At 38.4% G+C, this 25,126-nt stretch overlaps 1 protein-coding gene across 2 annotated transcripts in view; it reads right to left on the bottom strand.

The window, feature by feature from the left end:
• Positions 1-6,069: 6,069 nt before the first annotated feature.
• st6galnac3 (ST6 (alpha-N-acetyl-neuraminyl-2,3-beta-galactosyl-1,3)-N-acetylgalactosaminide alpha-2,6-sialyltransferase 3) overlaps positions 6,070-25,126 on the bottom strand; it is a 98,604-nt gene continuing 79,547 nt past the window's right edge. For both annotated transcript variants that reach the window (XM_044368742.1, XM_044368743.1), the window contains exons 4-5: positions 17,033-17,140; positions 6,070-12,665 (exon numbers count right to left, since the gene is read on the bottom strand). In XM_044368742.1, the coding sequence (XP_044224677.1) occupies positions 12,476-12,665; positions 17,033-17,140 (298 nt within the window). In that variant the 3' untranslated portion in view covers positions 6,070-12,475. The remainder of the gene's footprint in view (positions 12,666-17,032; positions 17,141-25,126) is intronic.

Genomic DNA, 25,126 nt, shown 5'->3' on the forward strand with positions numbered 1-25,126 from the left:
AGAGCTGCAATTAGTCACAGTTGAATGTTTTCTGTTGCCTCAGATAATCTGAAAAGTGTTGACATTTAGAGCCAGCCCATAAACTTTATCCTCCGAACGCTCCTGATTCCTGACAGGCTCAATATGCTCAAAGAAAGAAAAGATGGGAGGATGAGCGACTACTGGAGGAGGTGGGTGTAATCAATATAAACATGAGGCAATTAGTGTAGCACTCATATTTCTTTAGGGAGGTGGGGGTAAAATGTGGCGATCAAAGTGATGTCTGCTGCATGCAACTCATTAATGAGGCACCAGATTGACTACAGGGATATATTGTTAAGAGCCAAGAAGAAACCTGCATGGAATTAATTACAACACAATCCACTCTGTAATGGAAATTTGACTTCTTATATATTTAATTGTACTGCTTATAAATTAATGTTTTGACTTAGACATGTGTTATGCAGACTCTTGATTTATGGATCCACTGTAGAAGACTGCAAAAGTAAACTACTGGCAGTAACGGGTCAAAACACATAGTTTACTCACATGATACATATAGTAGAGTTCAACTAATATTACTTTCTACAGAAGCACAGGCAAATGGAAAAACAGGACTTAGGGCCCCTCAGATTTCCCCATCTGATGTATCTAATGTGATAATCTCCTGATAGCACAACTTCTTTTGTGCTATTCTTAACTGCCATTCTGGGGGTGTGATATCAGGTATAAAATGGAAAATGCTTAACTCTTTTCAGTGTCCATTAGTCTACACAGACTGATGGTCCCTCTTGTGCACAAGCGAGAATAAAAGCTCTGAAAGACACTTCCTCTCTGTGAATCCATTTTATTGCAGGATTTCAATGACACACTCCTACATGTTTCATGCACTTCACAATGTTATAGATAATTTAAAAACTTAGCAGACGGGAAAGAAAATTAGGACTCGCTGCTCACTCCCACATGGAATCTCATTTATTTCTGCCACAAACTGAGAATGGACACAAATTCTGGACTGACTGGCCACTTTGAAACCAGTGAAATACACCAATTAAAAGGATCTGGCAGCAAACACGAGTGGTATGCCAAGTGGACAGGACCGAGTCCAAAAAGCATAATGTCAGCACACATTTCATCCACAGTTCTCATGAAACATGCAAATGAGTTGCAAACATTCAAAGGTGCAAACACACAAACACAAACACACGGTTTGAGCCTTGTATGCAGCTGGAGATCTGTGCTATGTGCTGGTGATATGTTATAATGTTTTTTCACTTGATGTGTTCCACATTATCAACTGACACACAAAGACAAATACTTATTCCATGAAAGAAAAAATTAGCACCCACGGCTATCATGAGGACTATCCTATCCTATCCTATCTTCACAACAATAGCTAACGCCTAACATGTCAAGAAAACAAAGCATAAACATGTTTAGCTAGTTTAATCTCTCAAAACTCACTTTACAAGTAAAATCCTCAAAAGAAAACTACACAGTTCATCTACTCTCATGATATTATGAATGAACAAACTGCTTTGTGCACTTAAATCGACATTAGAACATTGAATTCTCACTCTATAATCATGATGCCTTAAATACATAGCCTACCTCGCAAAGTCAAGTTTAATGCAGACTGACGAGAGACTGGAAATGACGCAGTACGTCTGCTAACAATCTGTAGAGGGAGCAATAACACAAACTAGTACAGTATTCCCAACACCATGAAGGTTAAACAAGTGAGGGATTAATATATAATGCAATAGAAAACATACCATGAGAAATAAAAATTGCAAAAATTATGTCTTGTAGTTTCTTCTGTTACACACACACCCGACTAATTGGGTACATCTGTCAGCAAACAATAAAATGGTCATTAGTGCAACAGTTCAGTAAAACGTGGGAGACAGTTTCCATTTAGGAGAGCTGACAACTTGGACCGAATGAAATGTCAGAAACATGGATAATAAGGTTCAATCATTTATTAAAAACAACTTTTAGATTCAGGGTACAAAAGTCATGTGATGCAAATGGAGATTTGCACAGATGCCTGTATGCTAGAAAATTATATGAATAATAAAACTTTCCATAAGACAAAACAGTGAGGCAGAAACTACAACTACAGTACAAGCCTGAAACATGAGCATACGAGAGAATCAGCATTAAAATAATGCAAACTTACAAACACTAACATGGACGTTTTTGTTCTTTCTTTGAATTTTTGTGAGAAACCAAATGTGAAGACTTCCCAGGGGTTAAACCTTTTAACACTGACCATCAGACTTTCTCCACAAGATAACAAGAATGTGCCAATTTTTTTGTAGATTTGTGAATGTCTACTTTTTTTTTTTTTTTTTTACGGTTTAGGCATAACCACCTTTTTTAATCGCGATCAACTTTAAATTAATAGCTAGACATTTTTGGGAAATGTCCTTATTTACTTAGATGAGAAAATGGATACTAATGTCTGTGTGCTTAGTAGCATGCTAGCTATTAGTTAAGATTAGCATGACTGGAAACAGGTGGGACCAACTAGCCTGACTCTCTCCAAAGATAAATGAATATACCTAATTAACACAAACAGAAATATAAAAATTACCATTTGTGGTTGAAAAGGGGGTTAAACTACTACAGCTCTAGGGATGACAATGTCGGTCTGTTTCTCTGGAGTGTTTCCGTGACTTTTCATCTAGTGCCATCATCAGATTAACATTTCATTTTGCCCAGCGCTTTGGTTCATGATCAAAAACCTTCAAAACTAATGGCATCTTTATCAGCCTCAGCTGTGTTTTGTGTTTTGTGGTAAATAGCAAATGCTAGCACGCTAACATGCTCAAACATGGTAAACATTACACCTGCTTGACATCAGATGTTAGCATAGTCATTAGAATTTTTTATACAGAGATCCCACAATATTGCATTTATGAAGACCTGTCATTATGCCAGCTTTGCTTTTTTACACTGAACTAAACATAGCCAGGATACTGCCACTATTAAGCTGCCGCAGTGTGATTTTAGATAGCATGCCGGCTTTCCGGGATCAAAGGCGTGATGTGTAACACAAGAGTGTCAGCATCTGGTGTGTGTAATCCCGCCATGCCGGCTGTCTCTTTTACACAAACGTCAATCTGGCAATGTGACTACCTCAGCTGCCGGCTTAATGGCAGAACAACAATGTCCCCCCACTCCGTGTTCGTACCTTTTATATACAGAACAGCGAGGCAGAATAATGGCACAACATTCCTGCCTTGAACAGGCTAAAAGAGGTTATTGTGAGGATGTCAGCACCAGTGTTGCTAGTAGCTAAAGCCTGTACAAAAAGTCGCTAGATTAGGCTACGTCATGCTCTAATTTGCATATTAGTGAGGTCCGAATATAACAAATTACATATATACAAGATTTGAAAAATGAAACTTCAAAAATGAAGTTAAGCTAACTAGCTCTGTCATTCTTTTATTTTTCAGGCTGCTATTATTCAATCAATCTAAATCTCAAGGCTCAGTTTCAACTGGATGTGCTGCTGCTCACTTCTACTCACTGAACACATGAAAGCATATTGACTAAGAAATACTGACAACTCTCTTCAAGGGAGAGGAGGTAAGGTCCCCCCAAAAGTTACTAGATAAGTCAATTGGCTCTTTTTAAATAAAAAAAAGTTGCTAAAGGTCCATACTTTGCACAGACACGAGAGTGGTATCAATCTTCTCATCTGATATATATAATCTACTATACATTTCCCAAAATATTGACTGTTCTGTAAACGTGAGAGCGTGTAAGGGTCCAATGCTTTGCTCTTGGTCACATTAACAGGAAACATGGCTGCTGTGAGGTTCAGATATGTGAGAGATTTCTTTAATCTATGCAAGACACATTTGCTTTGTCCCAAATCCATACAGTTTACAAAGAGTAAACAGTATGTACTGTATTGTCATGGGATACAGTTTTTTCTCCATGATGTTGTACACGCAGCAACAGACAACAATCAAACTGCAGATTAGGTTGTGTTTTTCCAAAGACTGCATAATACTTCCTTTGTTTCCTTTGCACATTTTATTGAATGTAAAGCAATAGTGTACATCAACAGTATGCTAAAAAATCAAGTGTTTTTAATATTCATATTAACTTTTGTCAGTACAGTATCCCTAAAAACAGATATGTGCTTCAGAAAGGTGTTATAAAAGAGAGAGTAGAGAAAACAGTTCTGTAGAATGTATCTACCTTTTTTCCTTCCATTCCTTCATCCTTTATATTTTATAACTACCACCGTAAGTGTCCCTGAGCTAAGATAATGCTACATATTGTAGCACCATCTGGCCCTGGATAGCACGTACTCCTGCAAATATGTTCCAGAGGTCAAACACTGTGCGAGGACAAATTTGCAAACACTGAATTGAAAAGATTCCAGTTGTCTCATTGACCTTGCTCAGTTAAGCTGCGCACGTAACAGAAAACACTAACGCGTGCCAGCTGCCAGCAAAACAAAAAAAGGAAGGAAAAAAATCAAGTAAATATGGGTTGAGGGTGGAATTTAATTGAGGTCTAACACAGTCAAGGTAGCTGAAGTGAAAATGAAGGGTTGTTTCTCTCCCTTCAAGGTAACGTTTTTTGTTTTCATTTACTCGACGGTTCATTAGTTTCTCTGTTGTTGTAAGCTTGTGCAAATTACATCATATCCATTATTCCCATTGCTCAGATGGCGAGCTCTCTGCACAGCTCCACCCAGCACTTGTGACAAATGAATGGGCTTTGGAGCCGCTCGCAGCTATTTAGTTATTAGTTAATACATCAGCCATGTCATTGTATTGAGGCTTTTTTTTTTATAGAGGACCAAGGAGCCTCATGATTTGATGTGGTCAGCTCAGAATACGTTACCAAACACCTTGGTTTATTTCACAATAAGATATAATTGGCACAATGTTCAGCGGCTGAGCAGATTCGTGTTTGGACCGACGTGTCTTCTGCTTTAAATGTCTCCTGCAGGGCTGGAGACGTTATGTTGATGCTGGTCATCTCAGGCAGACAACTGTCAATAATTAAACTAAAGCCATAGGGGGAGTAACAAGCTTACTTTGCTGTGCTGTGGAACATTTTGATAAATACCATGAAAGTCAAGACTTGGCAACCTCCTGGGAACTGCATGACAGTTAGAGATTTGTATTTCAATGAATACTAAATGAGCAAGAAATTATACATTCTTGAAATGAGCCCTGGCCAAACACATCCTGTTAGTTTCAGTGAAGCTGAAACTGTCCCACATCAAGGTTCAGCCAGCCTATATTTAAAGGAAAACTCTGCTAATTTTATACATAAAGGTCAGTTGTAGTCAGCATGAGTACTTTTCAGTGTCTTCTGCAGCTCTGCAGCTCTCTAGCAGTGTTTTCTCCTGTCAACTATGCATTGAGTTTTTCTGCAGGACTGTAACACAGTTTACCTCCTGTGTCATATGTGTTTAGGCATTAAAACCTCTTTGGTTAAAGTTAGCTTAAGGAAATGTTATGGTTCTGGTTAAATATAGAAAAAGTTGATATTCCTATTTCATATCATTTTAGACTTTTTCAATATTTAACCAAAAAATGCATCTGTCCCTAATATTATCTGAGTGCTTTGTGCTACCTAAACTTTGCAGATACTCTCATTAAAGTGACTTAAACCTCCTTGAAAATCTTGTTTTTGCTGCCCTCCGGTGGTTTAACTTCTCACAATGCTGCACCTGTACTCCAGGAACCTGTGACATCACTGTTGGGTGTGGTTACAGGTGCAACAGATCACACTTCTCACCACATCCATCTGTTATATTGGATGCAGTCAGGGGTGAAACTGGCTTGAAACCTTTAGCCTGTTGTTAACATTTCCTTATTATTATTCCGCGTAACCATAAACATATTTGAGTAGGGCTGCAACTAATGATTATTTCCATTATTGATTAATTTGTCAATTCATTTTCTCGATTAATCGATTAGTTGTGTGCTTTATAAAATGTCAGAAAATGGTGAATCATGTCAACCACTGTTTCCCAAAACCCATGGTGACCTCCTCAAACGTCTTGTTTTGTCCTGAACAGTCTAAAACCCAAAGATGTTCAGTTTTTCTTTAAAAAATGACTCCAAACGATTAATTGATTATCAAAGTATTTGGTGATTAGTTTAATAATTGACAACTAACCAATTCATTGACTGATCGTTGTAGCTCTAAATCTGAGTGGCATTATTTTCTGCACAAAATGTATTTGCTGTTGAAAATTAGATTTCAGTATGACATGAGAGTACAAATGTATAACTCAGAGCCAATCTTACAAAACTGGGGATGGAGAGTTTGAAAGAAGAGGGCAGGGAGGGTCTGACTACAAGATGCTCTGGAATTGCATTTTGGGAAACGTAGGATCTGCCGTCTTTAGAGCTTGACCCATACTTCATAAGTCAAAATATCTGCAGCATCTGCTGCTCAGATTGTGAACATCCATTTAAAATCTGTCTCTTGTGAATCCCCCTAATTTATGGAAGTGCGGTACTAAATCGTGTGCCCCTTTAATTTTCAATCTCGATACTTTATTCAATACTGTATCATAAAAAACCACGAATGTGTGCATTATTATTTGAAGGTTACATAAAAACTCTCCTGCTCATCGAAACTCCCAAGAACCGTCTGAACTCAGCACATTTCTGCTACTTCAGTGATGTTTTAAAAATCTCATGAGACGCCAGATTTGAGATGACAGCTCAGCTTGGGCTCCATTCATATAACATGAATACATCTCACTGGGTTTCTTACATTCTGATGCTGCTTACTCTGTTTTGTTTACAAATGAGTTTAAATATATAAACGTGTTTTAGGTTTTCTTTAATCCCCACAGAGAATAAAAGACACAGAAGACAGAATCCACGTTGGTAAAAATAAGAACATTCACAATATATCTAATCTTGGCTAATATGTAGACAGCAAATGACAGAATAATACACATATTCACTACTTTTTTAAAACAAAATGTACATTTCAATAATCTGCAGTAATCCATGCAGCATTTGGATGTTACTTTACCTCCAATAAAAGGACTGTGTTAGCTGTGTTAGCAAAAAAATTATTTCATTATAACAACCTCAGTGTTATATTACATTCTATGTAACTCAAATTTACCCAAAGTTACACATTTCACAAGGACACTTGACCTGAAAATGAAAAAGGAAAGTGCTTCACAACACAAAAAAATACCCTTAAAACGTGCACACGGGAAAAAAGAGAGAGAAAAAAAAAAAGTTTTTCAATGTAAGAAAGCACTTGGGTCATTTTAAAAAATGGCAACAAGTACAACAGTCAGGAAGGGATGAATAAAACGCTACAAGGTGAAGAAGTTTCAACGTGGAGTCAGACAATCAAAGTTCTTTAAAATGTGAACTGCAGAACAGAGAGTAATTACCTCCACTGATCACAGCAGGAAAAAGAGCCAAAATAATGAGAGCATTTTAAAAAAAGTGAGAAATAATGAAATTCACATCTTTGTTCTGCAGACCTCAAGACCCAGGCGTTATAATCAGGACTCTGTTTTGTTTTTTTGTTTTTTAAAGCCAGCTCTGTTTTAGGGGACGTGACCTTCAATTTGCTTTTTTAACTTTGTATTATTCAACAACAGACAATTGGAGCTCATTTTTCTTCCACTTCTGTTGCTGGGCAGCAGAGGATGAGCAGTGTTTTTTTTTTTTTTTATGTGTGTTTTACTATTTGCATACATACAGCGAGGTATAAAGATAAAACTGCCTCAGGTTTGAGAACAGAGGAAACCATTTCCGAGCACACTTGGCTGCTCGTAACATAACATTAGGCCAGTTATATGATCTGTTAAAGCCTTGAATGAAGACAAAGAGAAACAGAATAAAAAATGAGCAAGAATTAGGGCAAAAATATTCTTTTAAATTCATAAAATCTCCTTGAAATCTAAAATGAACCCTGCAAATTAAAAAAGTGTACTATCTTGCCTCCCACTCTGCTTATGCCTTTTTTTTTTTCATGGGGTTACTTATTCACAGCGAATATGACTACAGTCCCCTTCTTGTAAGCCAGAGATGATTCATGAGAGCCTATAAGAGGCCCATAATATACTGTATAATATATCCGTAGGTATTCTTCCAGTGTGTTCTGGCTGAGAACAATGGAGTGTTTGTTGATCAGAAAATAACCGAGTGCACAGCCTGAAGCAGCAGAAAATGTTGGCAACATGCAACCAGCAGCAGAAAAAAAAAAAAAAGAAAATAAAAAAAGCTGCACACAAACCACTGCATCAACAAAAAGTAAAAGCCACCATTATTAAAAAAAAAAAAAAAAAAAACTCAACAAAAGGAGAGTGGAAGATGAACAGAAAGAACACGGCGCTCTTCTTCCCGTTGTGAGCAAACAATTTAAAAGAAAACCTCAAACGATGCACTGTAACACAACTAAAAATCTGATCACGGGGACAAAACACGTTCCCTAGAATAGTTAATTTCTCATCTTGGCGTGAAGTGCTTTACAATTAACGTTGGATATACTGTACAGTAGAGGTAAAGCCGATTGGTGGTAGAGCTGCCAGATGACTGCACAATCACAGGCTGAGTGGAAACGTATAAAAGATGTACGTTTAATCATGTAACATGCATGGCATACTGCATGAATTCACGCTTCGGTATCTGTGGCTGTTTTCCCACAGGAACAGAAAGAAGTACAATTTATAACTCTTGTCGAGGCCCGGATCTTATCATCAGGCTCTCTGAACAGGAAAAATAATACTGTAAGACATTTCTACTTTACATATATTGTGTGGTGGATACTTTGATTCGCAGCTGCTCACAGTGACAGGACTGAACACCTCTCGAGCACGTGTCGTCCCAGAGGAAATCGGACCCGTGACCCTGCCTGTGTTACGGTCGTCTTCTATCCGCTGAGAGACACCGGGAGGAATTTAAAATAGGAGGGTTTTTACATTTTGCTGATGCTCTTGTCATTCTGCTTGACAAGGTGACAAGAGGACGGACAACTATTGAGTTTTGAGTTGTAGGACAGTCTCTGTAAGCGCAGGGGTACCTTGCTTCCACCGTGTTTCGTCTGGAAAACAAAGAAGGATCTGATTTTTCTGTTCCTGATGCAAAAGCAGCCAAACCTGTTTCCAAACGTGCTGCTGACACACAACGACTCAGTAAGCATGATTCTGATAATCTGCGGGTTAAAATATGTCTCGACGTCTGGGTTAATACTTGACTTAATTTGACAGAATAATTCCAACTTAAGGTCCACTTACTAGTGTTTTCCGGAGCTGTATCACATGGTCTTCATCAGGGGATGGGGTTTCTGTTAGCATGTCAGCTCAGTAGCTATGATTTTAGATGTACACTGTGTGCATTAAAGTTCATCCCTGACCTTAGTCAAGATCATAGTAGTTAAACAAAACAACTAAATTTGCTTAAAATTTACTTAGCAATATACCTGAAAGAGGAATGTTCAAGAGTGATAAGTATGAGGGTAAAAAATATAACAGTATAAGTACATAAAAACCACTTTATCTAAATTCACCGGGTTGTGAATACTACTGGGTTTTTTTTGTTTTGTTTTTTTTAAATGTTTTTGTGTTTGCTCTTGTGTTGTGGTTTTCAATATGTTTTGTCTTAATTGTTAATTAATTGTATCAGTTTGTTACTGTTGAAAATAAAAAAATATTGAGCACAAATTTGCTTTAAAAAGTTAAAGTTGGCTGCTTTTTAGCCAAAAATGTTCTAGGAGCTAAGAAACCCAAATAATTAAACTCAGAAACTAAATGAAACTGGACATTCTTTTTATGTTTCCACTGCATCTGAAGAACCGCTAAAATTATGTTCAGTTAGTATCAACTTAATCCTGAATAACAAAATAAATCATATTTTGTAGACAAAGTATCTGTACAATGCAGCAACAACACAGTGTTCTTTGTGCTAGTGCTGCGTTCACGTCATATTGGAGTTACTGTAATTACAAGATTCCAATTTATGAATAACGTTCACGCCGAGACTGGAAAACTGACATCTCTAAAGGTGCCAATGTTCCCAATTGGTGCTTCATAATACAGAAGTACTTGAAAATGTAGCAAATATGGACGCCAAATCCAAATTTAACAGATATAGACTTATGTTGTCAATGCACAGTATTTTCAACCCTCACTCAACCAACTCTGTAATCATACAACTGTCTCGAATTGTCTGATGACGTGAACGCTTATCTTCTTTCAGGTCTCTACCATCCATCCAATATGACGTAAACGTGGCGTCAGCTAATGTGCGACTGAGGTTCGAATGTGTTTTGTGGTTATTTCTGCTTTAGTGTGCGACCACAAACCTCTTTTTCTCACTTGTTTTTAGAATAGTCAGGAAGTCAACTACACATTTTGTAAAATCAATAAAAATTCCAAGAAATCACAATTTTTGGTTCTAATATTTTTACAATTGATACCCAGAGAGTTCTTACAGTGCCACTAGAACTAAGCTAGTTAAAAAAAGCCTAGTTTTTCAGATGCCAAGGTTATATATGGCTATTGTTACAAAGAACATACTTAGATGTATAGTTAGGACCTGCTTCTCTCTGAATTATAGTTAGTGATGTGTTGCAGAAACAATGTTAAAATGTAAAAACTCTCCCAGTTGTTTTTTAAAGTAAGTCTTTTTAGTTGAAAGCTCTGGAAAAAGCTAGTAATTTAAACCTAGAACACTGACCAGCCAATCAGCAATCAATGCTAACAAGAAAATAGCCTAAAATAGAGAAAGTATGTGTGTAAACAGCACACTGTGGCAGTAAGGAGTGACATTGTGAAACTCAGCTGCAGTATATTACAGTCATCAGCAACCCTGTGCATCAAGTCTCCTAAATTAGAAGTCTTTGAATCCTTCCAGTCCTCCCCCCTGGGCCGCGGCTCTGACCGGGACACTAATCACAGCCTCGGGGGGGGAGTGGAGGGGGGGGGGGTCACAGTCACAGCCAGACTGTCTGAGCCCTCCGCAGCTACCATCCAACCAACACACCTCAGCAGTTCACTGATTATTCTTCACTGTCCCAGAACAGATGCATTCAAAATGTAACGGCCCAAACCAGGAGACATGCAAGCTGTGTCCAAAGACAAATGGATAGACATGTTCACACAGTGATACTGTACACAAAGAGGCACAAAGCTGGATAAGAATATGAGCGACAGAGAGAGCGAGCGCCAGTGCATCCTCCTCTGTCTCTATACTGTACAATGAACTGCAGAGTGTATTGCAGGCACAAAATGATAATAGAATACAATTAACTTCAAACGGTTTCACTGCACACATAAATCTCTCCCTCTGTGGGGTCACAAATGACTTAACTCCTTCTGTAAGGATGGAGTTTCTAATTGCACATTGCTCTATGTGCTGTGAGGCTCACATTGTCAATGGCACACTGTTAAAAAGCGTTAGGAACTTATCTCTGCAGAATAAATTAGCGACTCATCCATCCGTACATCAAGCCAAACGCCACAACGTGTCTTTTACAACTCCGTTTCACAGCATTATAAAAGAAAAAAAAAAGCTGACATCTTCAAATTGTGTGAGGTTACACACAACTTAACAAAGAAGCATAACGATAAAAAAGCAGATTTACATCTACACTTCTGATTTACCTTCGAGTTCTAAATCTGGCATAAACATGAATTTTGCTCGCTTGCGTTTTCTTTTTCAAATGACCTTGTTTGTTGAAGCTTCTTTAGACGGAGCACAGTAAATTGAAACTGACAAAGCATCTGCCTTCAATACTCCCTCAGTCGGAGATGAAGGCCTGAATGATACTCGCTATAGATTAATTAGAGCCTGACAGAAGACAGACACGCAGAGGAAACAGAGCAGCCAAGCTCGTCAGAAGTTCACAGCAACGTGACTTGTCTCTGCAGTGGCTGAGCTCTTCTCCAACTACAGTCTGGAACATTTAAATTCAGCCTTTGCAATGTGCAAACGCCTGCGGACATCTGAGCTGCTGTGGTCACTGCGAGTTGACGGACAGTTGTTTCTTCTTCATGTTGTTTTCTCCTTCTTTTTTTTATTTTTGTTCAGTCAAGTCTTCGAGGCATCCTTTGCCAGACTCAAAGAGCAGCGAACGGATCGATTAGTCAGTGCAGCGCAGTGTGCTGTGCATTTTCTTCAGCTTTCAAGTTAAGGAGAAAAACAGTAAATATTCAAGAACATGAGATATGTCAGTGCTGTCCTGGTTGGTCATCCATAATGGATATCTGTCTGCTTGAGGGACCATTGTCAAATAAACAGGAGCCTGGATTATAGAGGCTCCACCTCTAAGCACCTCCTGGATATGAACCAACCAGGACTGGACAAACAACTGTCATTGATGGATATATTGATATTTGAATTTGTGCCAAAAAGAATATCTGTGCACATTAGGGAACACGGTTTCTGTCAGCGTAGAGATTCAGCATGTTCCCCGAAGATGTTGATGATGATGAAAATGATGTTGTATTCCCACGTCGGTTCAGCCAGGGTCACGATAGTTGCCACGGTGGGTTGAAGAACTTGATGGCGTGAGTTTTGGCCCACTTGGCGAACACAGACTTCTCTGTGATGAAGCGGTGCCCTCCGTAAGGGGCGCTCTCGTGAAGGAGATACTCTGCACACTCGTCCCGGCTGCCGGCCTCGTAGTAGTGGTAGGGAACTTTTCTGTAACCTTCAGACCTGAGGGGAGAGAGAAAGAAAGATTTTTACCCTTACTTATCAAACACAGGACATATTATTCTCTGTCTTTCAGGTGATATTTTATCGTGCCATAATATATGTGATTGTAAAAAACTGAGTGAGTGAAGTCCCATGTTAACTGCAAATTATGGCCAGAAGTATGTGGACACCCCTTCTTTGGTCTTTGGCTAATTTTCATGGTTTGGGCTCCTTGGTTCCAGTTAAAGATTATGGCTGGAGATTTTCTATATTTTTTTCCTATTTTCAATAAATCTCATTTGCAAAGCCAAACTAACAATGAATTACTACTGACAAGTATTGTTATGTGTCTAATTCCTCTGTGCCGTAGACCTCCGTTGTTGTTCAAAAACAATTAATAAAACATCAATGAGCCACAACGCTGCACTGAATTACATGTTCCTTCAGCCTGAAGATTACGATCACATTAGGTTTTTCAGAATCCGCTCCAAAGACTAATAACAGCAATCACGTTTTCAGTCTCCGGAGAGTAGTTCTGTTTCAACAAAGTTGGAAGAACATTATTGTCTAAAATATAATTGTATGCTGTAGCATTAAGATTTTCCTTGAAGGATATGGCTGGCAATTTTCATCTTTCTTAGTCTCCGGAGAGTAGTTCTGTGTATGGCAGACACCACTGCGAATGTGCAGGGATGCATTTCCGTTTATAGTGCTTCACTAGCTTGTTGTGCTACATATCACAACCTCTTGATTTTGTACTACATTGTAAATTTCTCAAAGAACTTCAACACAAAGTCAAGAGGGCGTGATATGTAGCACAGCAAGCTAACAAAGCTCTGTGAACAGATTCACATTCCTGCGCATGCACAGTGGTGTCTGCTTTACACAGAACTACTCTCCGCAGACTGAAAACGTGAAATCTGAAAACACAGAAAATTGTTGCCCATATCCTTTAAGGAAAATTGTAATGCTAATGCATACAATTATATTTTAGACAATAATGTTTTTCCACCTTTGTGGAAAAAGTTTGTGTTTGGCTCTTTCCTGTTTCAGTCCATAAAGTCCATAAGGAAATTGACTGACCTGCACAAAGCCCTGACCTCAACCCCATCCAACATCTTTGAGATGAACTGGAACGTATTGCCCAACATCAGTGTTGGGCCTTTTTAATTCACTCTTGTTGCTGAATGGGATCAAATCTCTGCAGCCTGGTCCCAAAATCTTTGTGTTGCATATAATAGCAGTATGACTTAGATATTTACCCAAGCTGGACATATAGATATGTGCTGTGTGCTCAGTCTGTGCAATATCAGTTTCAAGTGGTTCTACTAATGAAATTTGAATTCTTTGTATACATTAATTTATGTTACAAATATTAGTATACTGTTTAAATATAATTTTCCGTGTGAGACAAAATGTAGAGCCACTGCATTTTTTAAAAATTCTTCCAGACAGTTTTGGACAAATTCCAGTCAGTACAAAATAAATAACTAAATTATTAAACTATTAAACTGACAAAGATCCTTCAGGACAGCATATAGCAATTTGAAGAGATGCTGCCTCTGGCAAAATTCTCCAGCAGGTTTCTCTCATTTGAAAAAGGAGCTGCTGTTGGCAGGCAAATATATTCAATAAATACCCTTAACTAAATTGCATTTATTTGTAAAACATCATGACAAGCTTAATTTTATCCAGAGCCAAAATAAATGTAGGCAAAAAAAACTGAGTAATGCACTGAAGGTAAGTTAAGCCATTCTGATCTGCATCTCATGATGAGTCACCGTATTTACAGTTTGCATCTTCACACCATTAAAAAGAATGAGTAATCATTAAAAACAGAAGTAGAGTAAACAGGACCAGTAGAACAGATTCATTGTGCACTTGGTTTCTAATAGCAAGTGGCAGCTTTGTGAGAGGATAGCTTGTGTAACAATTTCATTGGGAGAATGAACACAGACAGAAGAAAAACAGCCATCACAACAGCCAGCCAGTGGGTCCACAGCGAAATAGCCACTGTGGCTGTCTGCCAGCTTAATACACAGCCCAATCACTGCCTCTTTTCTCTGTGCCATACAGTGGTGCGCACTAGCGTTAACAAATAAATTCAATTTCACCCTCTCTGCAGCACCTGTTGAGGTTCCATTACAACACAACTGCTGAGGTCAATTCTGGCTAGGGCTTCAAAACATCATCACACAAAACATCACTTCTTCCTGTTGTACTGGAGCAGTCTGCTGCCAATAGCACTTTGTGTGACACTAAATTGTCTATTCAGACACACAATATCCTCCTGTCTCACACAGGAAGGAGGAAAATAAGTATGGGACAGGCAGGGAGAGAACACTGCCCCTTAACTGCCTCACTGAATTATAAAATCCTCCGTGCTGGTTGAATTATCACTCCTCTCTGCCATGTGTCTGGGGCAAGGGAGCCGGAGGTAGGGTGTCCAAGTGACCATTGGCCCCCCTACTTTATCCTCCTCCCACGTATCTTTTTAAGTCGTGAATCACTGTATTAATGCCCCTGTATTTCAAACATTCTCATTCACATTAGGTTAAATAAAGCAGGCAAACATAAAATGTGAAGAATATTTTGTGTAAATGACTGTTTTTTAATTAGACACTTACGCCCATTGGCGAAACCTATTTTGCACGCGCAGGCAACCAGCCAGTCAACACACATGTTTTGAAAGTTCGTGTGAATTGGTTAATTCATGATATTGCATTGAAATGACAGGTCCAAAGCATTTCCTTTTTGAGTAAAAGCAATCGAGGTGTTCCCAAAGTTTATTTAGGCAGTTGAAGGCTATGAATGTCATTTTCACAACAGCATGGTTGCTGATTTGCAAAGCAGAAGCAGTAGGAAAGTAATGTTTTTTTTCGTTAAATATGGATTTGGGGCATGGCTGCTTACAACAAAAAGACAACATTAACATTCCTATTGCCTGCCTGCTGTTACTCAGCTGTAGAAGTGTTACTGTCCTGTAAACTCGTAGTTTTGGGTAATTGAACAAAAAAGCTTGTATCTAATCCATAGACTGTACACAAAGATGGCTGTAGCAAGATGTGATGTCACCCACTGGACAACTGTTTACAGTCAGCGCCATCTCGGTCGTTTGGAGCCAGAACCTTCCAAATAAGGAGTGCGGCGTATTTCCTTTCACATTCTGGAAACACACCCTGCTACTTCGGACCAAAGCTAATGCTAATTTTCTGGGAACCCTGAGCTAGCATTAGCTAACTAACATGGCAGGTATCATTATCAAGTAACATTAAACTTACCGAAATACTGCAACAATTCTCTGACTCGGTATGAGTCCTAGAGTCCAATCAATGCCCACACAGCAGACATCAAAGCTACTACTCATCTTTATATCGTATTAACGAAGCAATAATTTCCAAAATGATCACCAGCACACTAAATAGATACTGAGACCATAATGACTCATTGAAAAAATGTACTGACATAGTATTTCATGAGAGAAGTTGACGCTTTTTGAGTGGGAGTCTATTGAAACCAGGGATTTTTTGGAGCCAGCATCTAGTGACTTCTGCGTTGGCTTCAATTTCAAGCTGTGGTTGTTTCCGCTTGATCTAATCCCACAAGCACTAGTTAGCTGCTTTGTGTTTGGTATTATACCGCCACCCTGTAATGCAAGCAAGCTATAGTTATTCCACAAAAGTTTTGCAAGAGTCTCCAATGTACCACTACACACACACACACACACTTTTTGGCCCCCACACTTTTGAAATAAATCCGGCGCCCCTGGTCTGGGGCTGTTTTTATTCTAACTCCCGCTGTGCACAGGAAAAATGAAGAGGATAAAAGGCAGGATTTTCACCACACATTAGGTAAAAGTGGTTGATTCTGGGATTGAGCTGCGAGAGCGGAGGGGAGACGCAGAAAGAGAGAGTAGGGGGAGTCAGCTTCAATCAAGACTGAGATGACTAGAGATTGAGCAGCCATGCCCAGAGCAAAAGCATCTTGTTTGTCATCCCTCCTATGGCCTCGCAGTCAGACAGTAATCACTCACCCAAGAGTCAGGGAGAAGACACCAGGCCGATATACAAATAAAACTTTAAGCAGAGGGGGAATTGGGTGCTGCAATCCAGCCACCCGCAGCAACAGAGACTCTGCATCCTGCTGGGTATTCTAGGCAGGGACACATAATGGTATTCACGGCACAGAGAACCCAATATGGATTTCAGCATAGAAATTCAGCCATTAAATCCAAGCTGAATGTATTCCAACACGGCAGTCCGCAGTTATGGGGAGCATGCAATTGGCCGGCGCTGCTGTGAATGTGTATCTAGTTTTCTAAGTTTTGTGGGAACACGTGCATTTTTCATCCCTGTATGGAGGAGGGGAGGTGATAGCTGGTGTCTTACTTGCAGTAGGTGTCATTTATCATGCCGTAGATATGGATCTCTTTGCACATGTCCATTGCGAGGATGAGCGTGAACCAGCCAGTGCTGAGGTAAGAGCCGGACTGAATCCTGCAAACACACAAAGACAGATATTTCATTGGAATATTCATTTGCATAAAAATCTTAAAAATCATAAAGTAAACAGTGTTTCCAGGACGCTGTTTCGTACTCTTTCCTCTTGTGTGCTTGTAACGTTGGTGACCTGAGAATTAAAATCATTCTTGCAGCTGTTCTATTTGTAGGCTGCTGTGGATAAGATCAAAAGTGTAAATCTAAATGCATCTATGGCGCAGCAAGACCCCCCTCAGATGTATCACCAAAGGTCTGATGATGCATTTCTTTCGTTTTAAAGACCAATTTACAATTGTGAACATTAAAAGTTAAAGAGCTTGTATCCATTTAGGAGACGTGTAAAATTCACACTTTGATATATTTTTAAAAAAGGTTTAAAGGTTGACAGACAAACACACTTTATTGGTTTGTTGAACAGCTCAACACAACAAGGCAGTACACATGTCACCCCCCTACGAATGATGCAGGAGCCCGCTGGCTAATCAGTAAAGACATGCATAATCCTTTCATCAGCATCGGACTAGTTGTGCATCAGTTTTGACCTATCAAAGTTGAAAAACGTAAGCTTTGATCATTTTCAAACACAGAGCATGACCGAGATGCATCTTCACTCAAGGTTTGGTCAAGACGAGTAATGTCGAAGTGAGTCATAAAGGTACACCCGCAGCCCCCACAAGGCAGGGGGCCTTGCACTCCTGGGGGGCTCTACCTTTTAGCAATGCAAAATACTACAAGCTTTGTATAAATTAAACAGAGTGCACCGCATGGTACGGATAATGATGAGGAAAATAATGGCACCACAGTGTGATAAAGTATCAGATAAAAATACCAGAGAGGTGGACTGAAACAGCTTTTTAAAGAAAAAAAACCTGAATTAATTACTGACATGTTTCCCAAAATAACTATGATGTTTAAAAAGGGAAATCCTGTCAGCTGTGATTTATCCTGTCAGATTTAGCAGCAGGACTACTGACAATTATTCTTGAAGTACTTTGATGTTCCTGAATCAGCACCTTGGACAGCGGTCGACACAAACTTCCATACTACTAGTTGTACACAGTATGTACTGTACACAAATTACTATAGTACACTGTTTTTACAGTTAGTTTACAAGAAAACACAGGAAATTCTGACAGGAGATTATACAATATGTGGACTGTCAGATGTCAAACTGCAACAACTGCTTACCACTGCTGACAATTAAACTTCAAAACATGATTGCAAAAAAAAGCTTTTTTTGCTTTGTTTTCTATGTTCTCTCTAGAACTGTTTCACCGCAGCTTTGAGTAGAGCCTACATTTAAAGTTCATGTATATATATATATATGGCAGAATGAGATATCATTCCTCATAGGACCGGATAATAATAATTATTAACAACATGATAAAATAAAAACATCTAAAGTGTGTGTGTCGAGTGCTCTCAGCATGCATATTGACTTTTCTTAGTATATTATTTTTGTCACCTCTCTGGTGTTAACACACCAGAAAATAAAATCAAATAAAATCACAAAGCAAGAAATAGGGTCCATTGCCACCTTTATATCTGCTCTCTAACAGCCTGAAATCAGCTCTATAAAAATATTTCATTTCCATAAAGGTCTGTGAATATGAATATGAATTTTAATTAACTGTAAAATTCCTTTCTATCATCCTGTTGTGGTGTGAAAGCAGCTATCATGTGATGGATGCAGGTTAATTTCCCATATAATTAAAGCCATAGTCCAGCCTGCCTCACTTGTAGTGTATACTAGTATTGTATTTTGTATGTATTTTGTATTTTGTTGTAGCAATGTCTATGCTGCCCTCTTGGCCAAGTCTCTCTTCATAAAGAGAGTTTAATCTCAGTAAGACGTTTACACAGTGAAATAAAGGAAAATGAAAATGAATGTACCTTCATGTAACTGAAAAACATTATCTGGCACATAGCATGTTGATGGAGAAGACACAAAATTTCTAGCCTCTTGTCAAATGTCTATTGCTGCCAGTTTTACAAATTACATATAATTATGAAATTATGATTACAGGCAATTATGATAGACCAAAAGCAAAGGGAGAGAGAGAGACTGTGGGGGAGGATGTTGAGCTTGCTGGGAAAAAAGAGAAAAAAGTGCAGTCTTGTGCAGGCAAACTGTGAGGGACCCCATGGATTTGCGTTACAGAGCTGTCCAAAATGTTGCATTTGAGTTTAAAATTTTGACCTTTAATTAAGGCAACCTCATAAGGCCAACGGCTGTGATTTGTAAGGACACCACATGTGCAGCAGGTACTGAGTCAAACTGAGGTGTGGAAGTTTTTAACCTATAAAAGTTGAACATCTTCATTTTTCAGTATTATGAATCCATAATACTAGATGACTTCTTAAAATGAAAACAATTATTTGCCAATATGGACCCAAGAGGTTAAAAACAACTAAAAAACATAACATGAAATTACAAAAGATCTTTAAAGCACCCTTTCAATCCAAGTAGTCTATTTTTTACAACAATTTAGTAATGTTTTTTGCTTAAATATGGTCTAAAACATGCCTGAGATATGTCAATTTAAGAATTCAGCTTTGAAATGATACCCAATTAGGCCAATTAGTGTATTTTTTTAAAAAGCCAATGATAGTCTCAATTAGAGCTCTAACAATTAGTCGATTAATCAATTGACAACTATTTTGATAATCCAAATAATTCATCTCAATGAGTCATTTATTAAGAAAAAATGTCCAAATTCTCTGATTCCAGCTTCTCAAATGTAAATATTGTCTGGTTTCTTTTGTCTTTTATGATAGTGAACTGAATATCTTTGGGTTGTGGTCTGTTGGTCGGCACAAAAGAGGATATCACCTTGGGCTTTGGATAACAGTGATTGACATTTTTCACAATATTCTGACATTTCATAGACCAAACAACTAATTGATTAATTGAGAAAATAATGCACAGATTCATCAATAATGAAAATAATCATTAGTTGCAGCCGTAGTCTCCATGCAAATAAATATCACAAGACCAAGTGTTTGGATATGTTTCCATATGTGTTTGGATATGTTTCCATATGTGTTTGGATATGTTTTTGGATGGTTCACAAAGAATAAATGTTAACACACATTCAAACAAATATTCTGTGGCTTGTAGTGACCTCTTTAATTAAATTGCAAAATATTACTCAACCATTAAATGCAATGGGGTCAGATTTTAACACAGGAGAAACGTTTACATCGTGTATCTTTCACGTTTCACTACTGGTAACACTGAGTGCAGCATCTTGTTCAAGGACACTTCGACATGAAGCTGTTTGCACACATCTGAGACAAATCTGTTGAAGGAACTGGACCTTTGAACTTTCTGATAATGGCTAAATGAAAACCTCACTTACCATTACTGCCCTTGGATGCAAGTAAGTTAACACCTACGGCTTACATATGTCCCTGTATGACGTTGTGTCCCTGGCCCAAACAATTTATTTGGTTGTGATCAGACGTTACACTGACATCCACTCCACATACAACGACTTGTATTACTCAACGCCCATTTTTTAAATATAAAAATCATGTTTATGCCATTTATGTATATATCCACATGTAAATTATATTCCTGTCTCATTGTTTTGATCCTATGATACACACCGAACACACACAATATGACCATCATATCTTGCAAGACCTCTCATGTCACCTCGTCTGGCACTCAAGACTCAAGACGAGAGAACTGTGGTGGGTGTGTAGGTGTGTGAATTTTATGATTTTGTGAGATTCAATAGAAATATCTGCAGGCATTGGCCGACATGACAGCTATCCGTCATAATTTTTTGATGTACATGCCACAGTTGTTAACTTTTACAGTGGTACATTTCCACCATGCAACTTAACATGGATTTGAATTTGGCTAACGTTAGCTTACAGGCTAATGCTCCATTACTCCTCTGGTGTCTAACCATGTGCCACGCAGAGCAAAAGTATGCTGGTTGTCATTTCAACCTCTCACCTCAGATATTGAATTCACTGAAATCTTCCCCATTATTTGAAGGAGGGTCACTGCCAGCAGACTGTTGGCTCTACGTGGTGCATGGTAGGCCACCCCAGGTGCCTTTGTGTTGCTAGCATACACATTTCACGCAGTTGTATTCAGGCTGTGATGGCCGCAATTAGAAAGGCAAGATAGAGGCTGCATACATTAACTTATTTATCTTATCACACAGTACTTATAAGCTAAGATAAGACAGTGGTCAGTAGGTGGAAACTGTTTGAAATGAATAATAGACTCATTAAAAATCCCACAAATAACTATCGTTGTTGATGAAATCAAATGAATTTCTTCTGCCATTTATACAAGACATCTAGTAGTACATTAATATCATAGGATCACGTCGAATATAGCCTCGTGCTTGCTGTTACACAAAGCTAAGTGTATGAAAGGACTGTGCAGCCACAAGGTTGTTTCATAGCAGCACATGGAAAAATTGTACTTGATGTAATGCCAGTAAATGAAACTAGCAACACTGTCTTAACATTTTCTTTTCTGAATTATTTTGAAATTTCAGATTTTCTAACCATGTCCTCTGAGTACAAAAGAAAATGGCGACGGCGAAGGGCAATGGTTGAAGCCTTAGCTGAGCACAATAGCAGCTCGGAGAGGTCAATGGAGCCAAGTGTGGCAGAGGAGATGTGATGGAGGGATCCACTTCAGTGGTGGAAACAAGTACAAAGGAACTAAGGCTGTAGTGACAGTGACACAGCAGATTCTGGGAATAATTACAAAGGGGAACCGGAGTATTACACATATGCCAATTCCAGTGGAAGTGACACTGAGCAGTTGGATGAACCTATAGATTCAAACATTAACATACCATCTTTACATAAAGACTCATCTATTTGGGCCACTACTACAAACAAGACTCTCAAGGCATTAAATTAGCTACTTGACGTGCTTAGATGTCATGGGCATAGACTTCCCAAAGATGCCAGAACCCTGCTTGAAACACCACAGGGTGTACCAATACTTAACAAATGTAATGGTCAATATATGTACTATGTATGTACCTTCTTGAACATATTTTGCAGAAAACAGTGCCAGGAGAAGTTGAGTCGTGAGTCAATGTAGATGGCATACCCTTAGCGAAATCTAGCAAAACTTGTTTCTGGCCAATTCTTGGTCAAATTAATGACAGTCAACCATTTGTTGTGGTATTGTATCATGGGTCCAACAAGCCTGACTCTGTTGAGGACTCCTACAGAATGGCATTTCACACCAAAATTATGTAAATACAGTAAAAGTGAAAGCTATCATCTGTGACACACAAGCCAGAGCATTTCTCAAATGTATTAGAAGTCACAATAGCCTTCATGGATGTGAGCACTGTGTTGCAGTAGCACAAAAGGTTGAGGTAAAGGTAATGTATTTGTCAAAGGGCCCCAGTCAAGACAGAGCTGATGAAGCATTCAGCCATGGTAGATACACTGACCATCAAAAAGAAATATCACCTCTTGTTACGGCAAGTATTTTGTTTGTGAAACAGTTCCTTCCTGACTACATGTACCTGGTCTGTCTTGGAGCAATGAAAACGCTACAGACATACCTGATGCGTGGACCAGATGGCTGTAGACTACAAAAGACCCTGAGGAACCAACTAGACCACAAAATAACTCTTTTAAAGGGAGCACTGCCAGCAGAGTTTTCAAGGCAGCCAAAGAGTTAGACCGATGGAAAGCAACAGAGCTATGCCAGGCTGTGCTGTACACAGGGCCAGTACTCTGAGCAGTACCAGCATTTTCTTTGTCTTAGTGTTGGCATGACTATTGTTTTGGATGACAAAGATGAGAAGAGGGAGACCTACCTTGGATATGCACACATTTTGGAACAATTTGTTGATACTGCAGTGGATTTTTATGGACCCTCCTTTCCTACATACAACATTCATTCACTGAAACACTTGCCAGATGACGCTGCAAACTTAATGTGCGCTTTAAACAACATCTCGTGCTTTCCATTTAAGAACCATTTTCAAGTTATAAAAAAACTGGTGCAAGTCACAAAGAGACTTGCTGAAAAAAGACATGCTGAAACACCTGGCACACAACCAAAAGATACTACACACAAGATCACAGATAAAAACAACTATGTTCTCCCGGAGGACAATTCAATAGGATTCATTTTGGGAAAAATAAGTGACGGAACCCTTTTGATTGATGTGGTTAATGAAAACCACTATGAGGACCTGTTTGAAAAGCCCTGCAGTTCTAAGCTCCTCAACATCATGTTTGTCAGCGGTGACTTGACAATGGCAAATCGAAGGCTAATACAAGAGGGGCCATTTACAGAGAGGCAGTGTGTTTGTCTTACAGACAGGGTTTTGCCATTTTCCCTCAGCTGAACAAACTGAAATGACTAGAATTGGTAATGACTTAATTTTACTTATGTTATTTGTTTGCACATCCCCCACAGAAACTTGCAATATGTTGGTGAAGGTGCTCGTGATTACAGCTTATTTGACACCTCAGGTCAAAGAACTAATTGCATTAAATGCGCTAATCCTTTGATTGATTGAGACATGTTTTACTTGCAATATTTTGCGATTGCACATCCGTGCACATTGATAATGGACTGGCACTAACACCCTACTTTGCTAAATTAAACATTCTGACACCAAATTAACACAAATATTTCTACAACTAACACCTTTTTTGTTATTGTTCAACTTCTCTTTTTCTTACGCCATAGAAGAAAAAAATCTTTCTCTCTAAAATGTCTATTTTTGTTGTTTTGTTTGGGGTTTTTTTTTGCAGCTGATAGAGAGTCAGGGTGACTTTGCTGCTAAAGGGAGCTACTATCTTCACTGACTATGTGGAAGGTAATGAACTCCTTATTTTGCTTTTGAAATTTTATATTCTCTAAGATGAGACTTATCAACTTGCTTATTACAAACTGAAAAGTAATTTTGTCACTAATGTTTTTCTCTGTGAATCAATTCAGACTTGGAGACAGAAACTGACAGTGACCTAACTGCTGCTGAACACAGTCTCCTTCCAGACAAAAAACATAAATAGTCCACTACAATGAATGAAAGTACTAGATGTGTTTCTGTGTATTTTTAAATAGGTCAGCGCACGACAGACCAAGCGTTGCACATATGTTAGTGTAGATTATGTGTGCTGATGATGAGGAAAAAAAATAGATCATTGGGTGGGTTTTAACAATTACTGCCAGTGCTCTTTTTATTGATTTAATGTTTGTTCCTTTATTAAAGTATTTAATGGCTAATAAATCTACACATGAAATACAGTAACTTTGATCATTGTAATTATGTCTTTTTTTTTAGCAAGAGCCAAACCTCAACCTCATAATAAAAAAAAGACCCAGTTTTTAAAAAGACCTTTGTCTTATCCAGCCTTCCCACCAAAATACAACCATCCGAAGTCTTTGTCGGGTAAGAAGCGTATGTGAAGATTTAGTTTTAATAAGGTGTTAATTGTGTGAGTGATATAATTAACTTTGTGTACTTTTATGCCGTTTACAGCTGAAGGTCAACAACCAAATTAGAAAAAACATGGTTTATTCCAGGACTCACGTTTTCTTATTTATTTCTTATTTATTGTGGGGGTTAATGTACAATAGTTAAATTTGCTCTAAACGTGTCTGTTCACTTTTTGGTTGCAGGTTCAGATGTCTGCTCTCATCCCAACGTTTTTAAGGCTCTGTTATCTTGTACGTTTTTCATTACGTTGGGAACCATTAATAAAACCATTAATAAATCAACATCTGCACCATCCCCCCGCTACATGTACATGTCCATTTTCAATTTCCATATATTCCTCCCGTCACACTGTAAAATAATTAATCTACATAATTATGTTCCATATGTTTTTATATGTTTTCCATCAGTAAGAGTGACAAGCCGCATCGCTGAAAGAAGATGTATGCTGAGTGGAAAGTAGTATTGTTTATGCAAATAACATTTGTTATTTGCATAAACAATGTCATATTCCTTATTTCAAAAATTA

The sequence above is a fragment of the Thunnus albacares genome, chromosome 12, assembly GCF_914725855.1.
Source record: "Thunnus albacares chromosome 12, fThuAlb1.1, whole genome shotgun sequence".
NCBI classification, from domain to species: Eukaryota; Metazoa; Chordata; class Actinopteri; order Scombriformes; family Scombridae; genus Thunnus; species Thunnus albacares.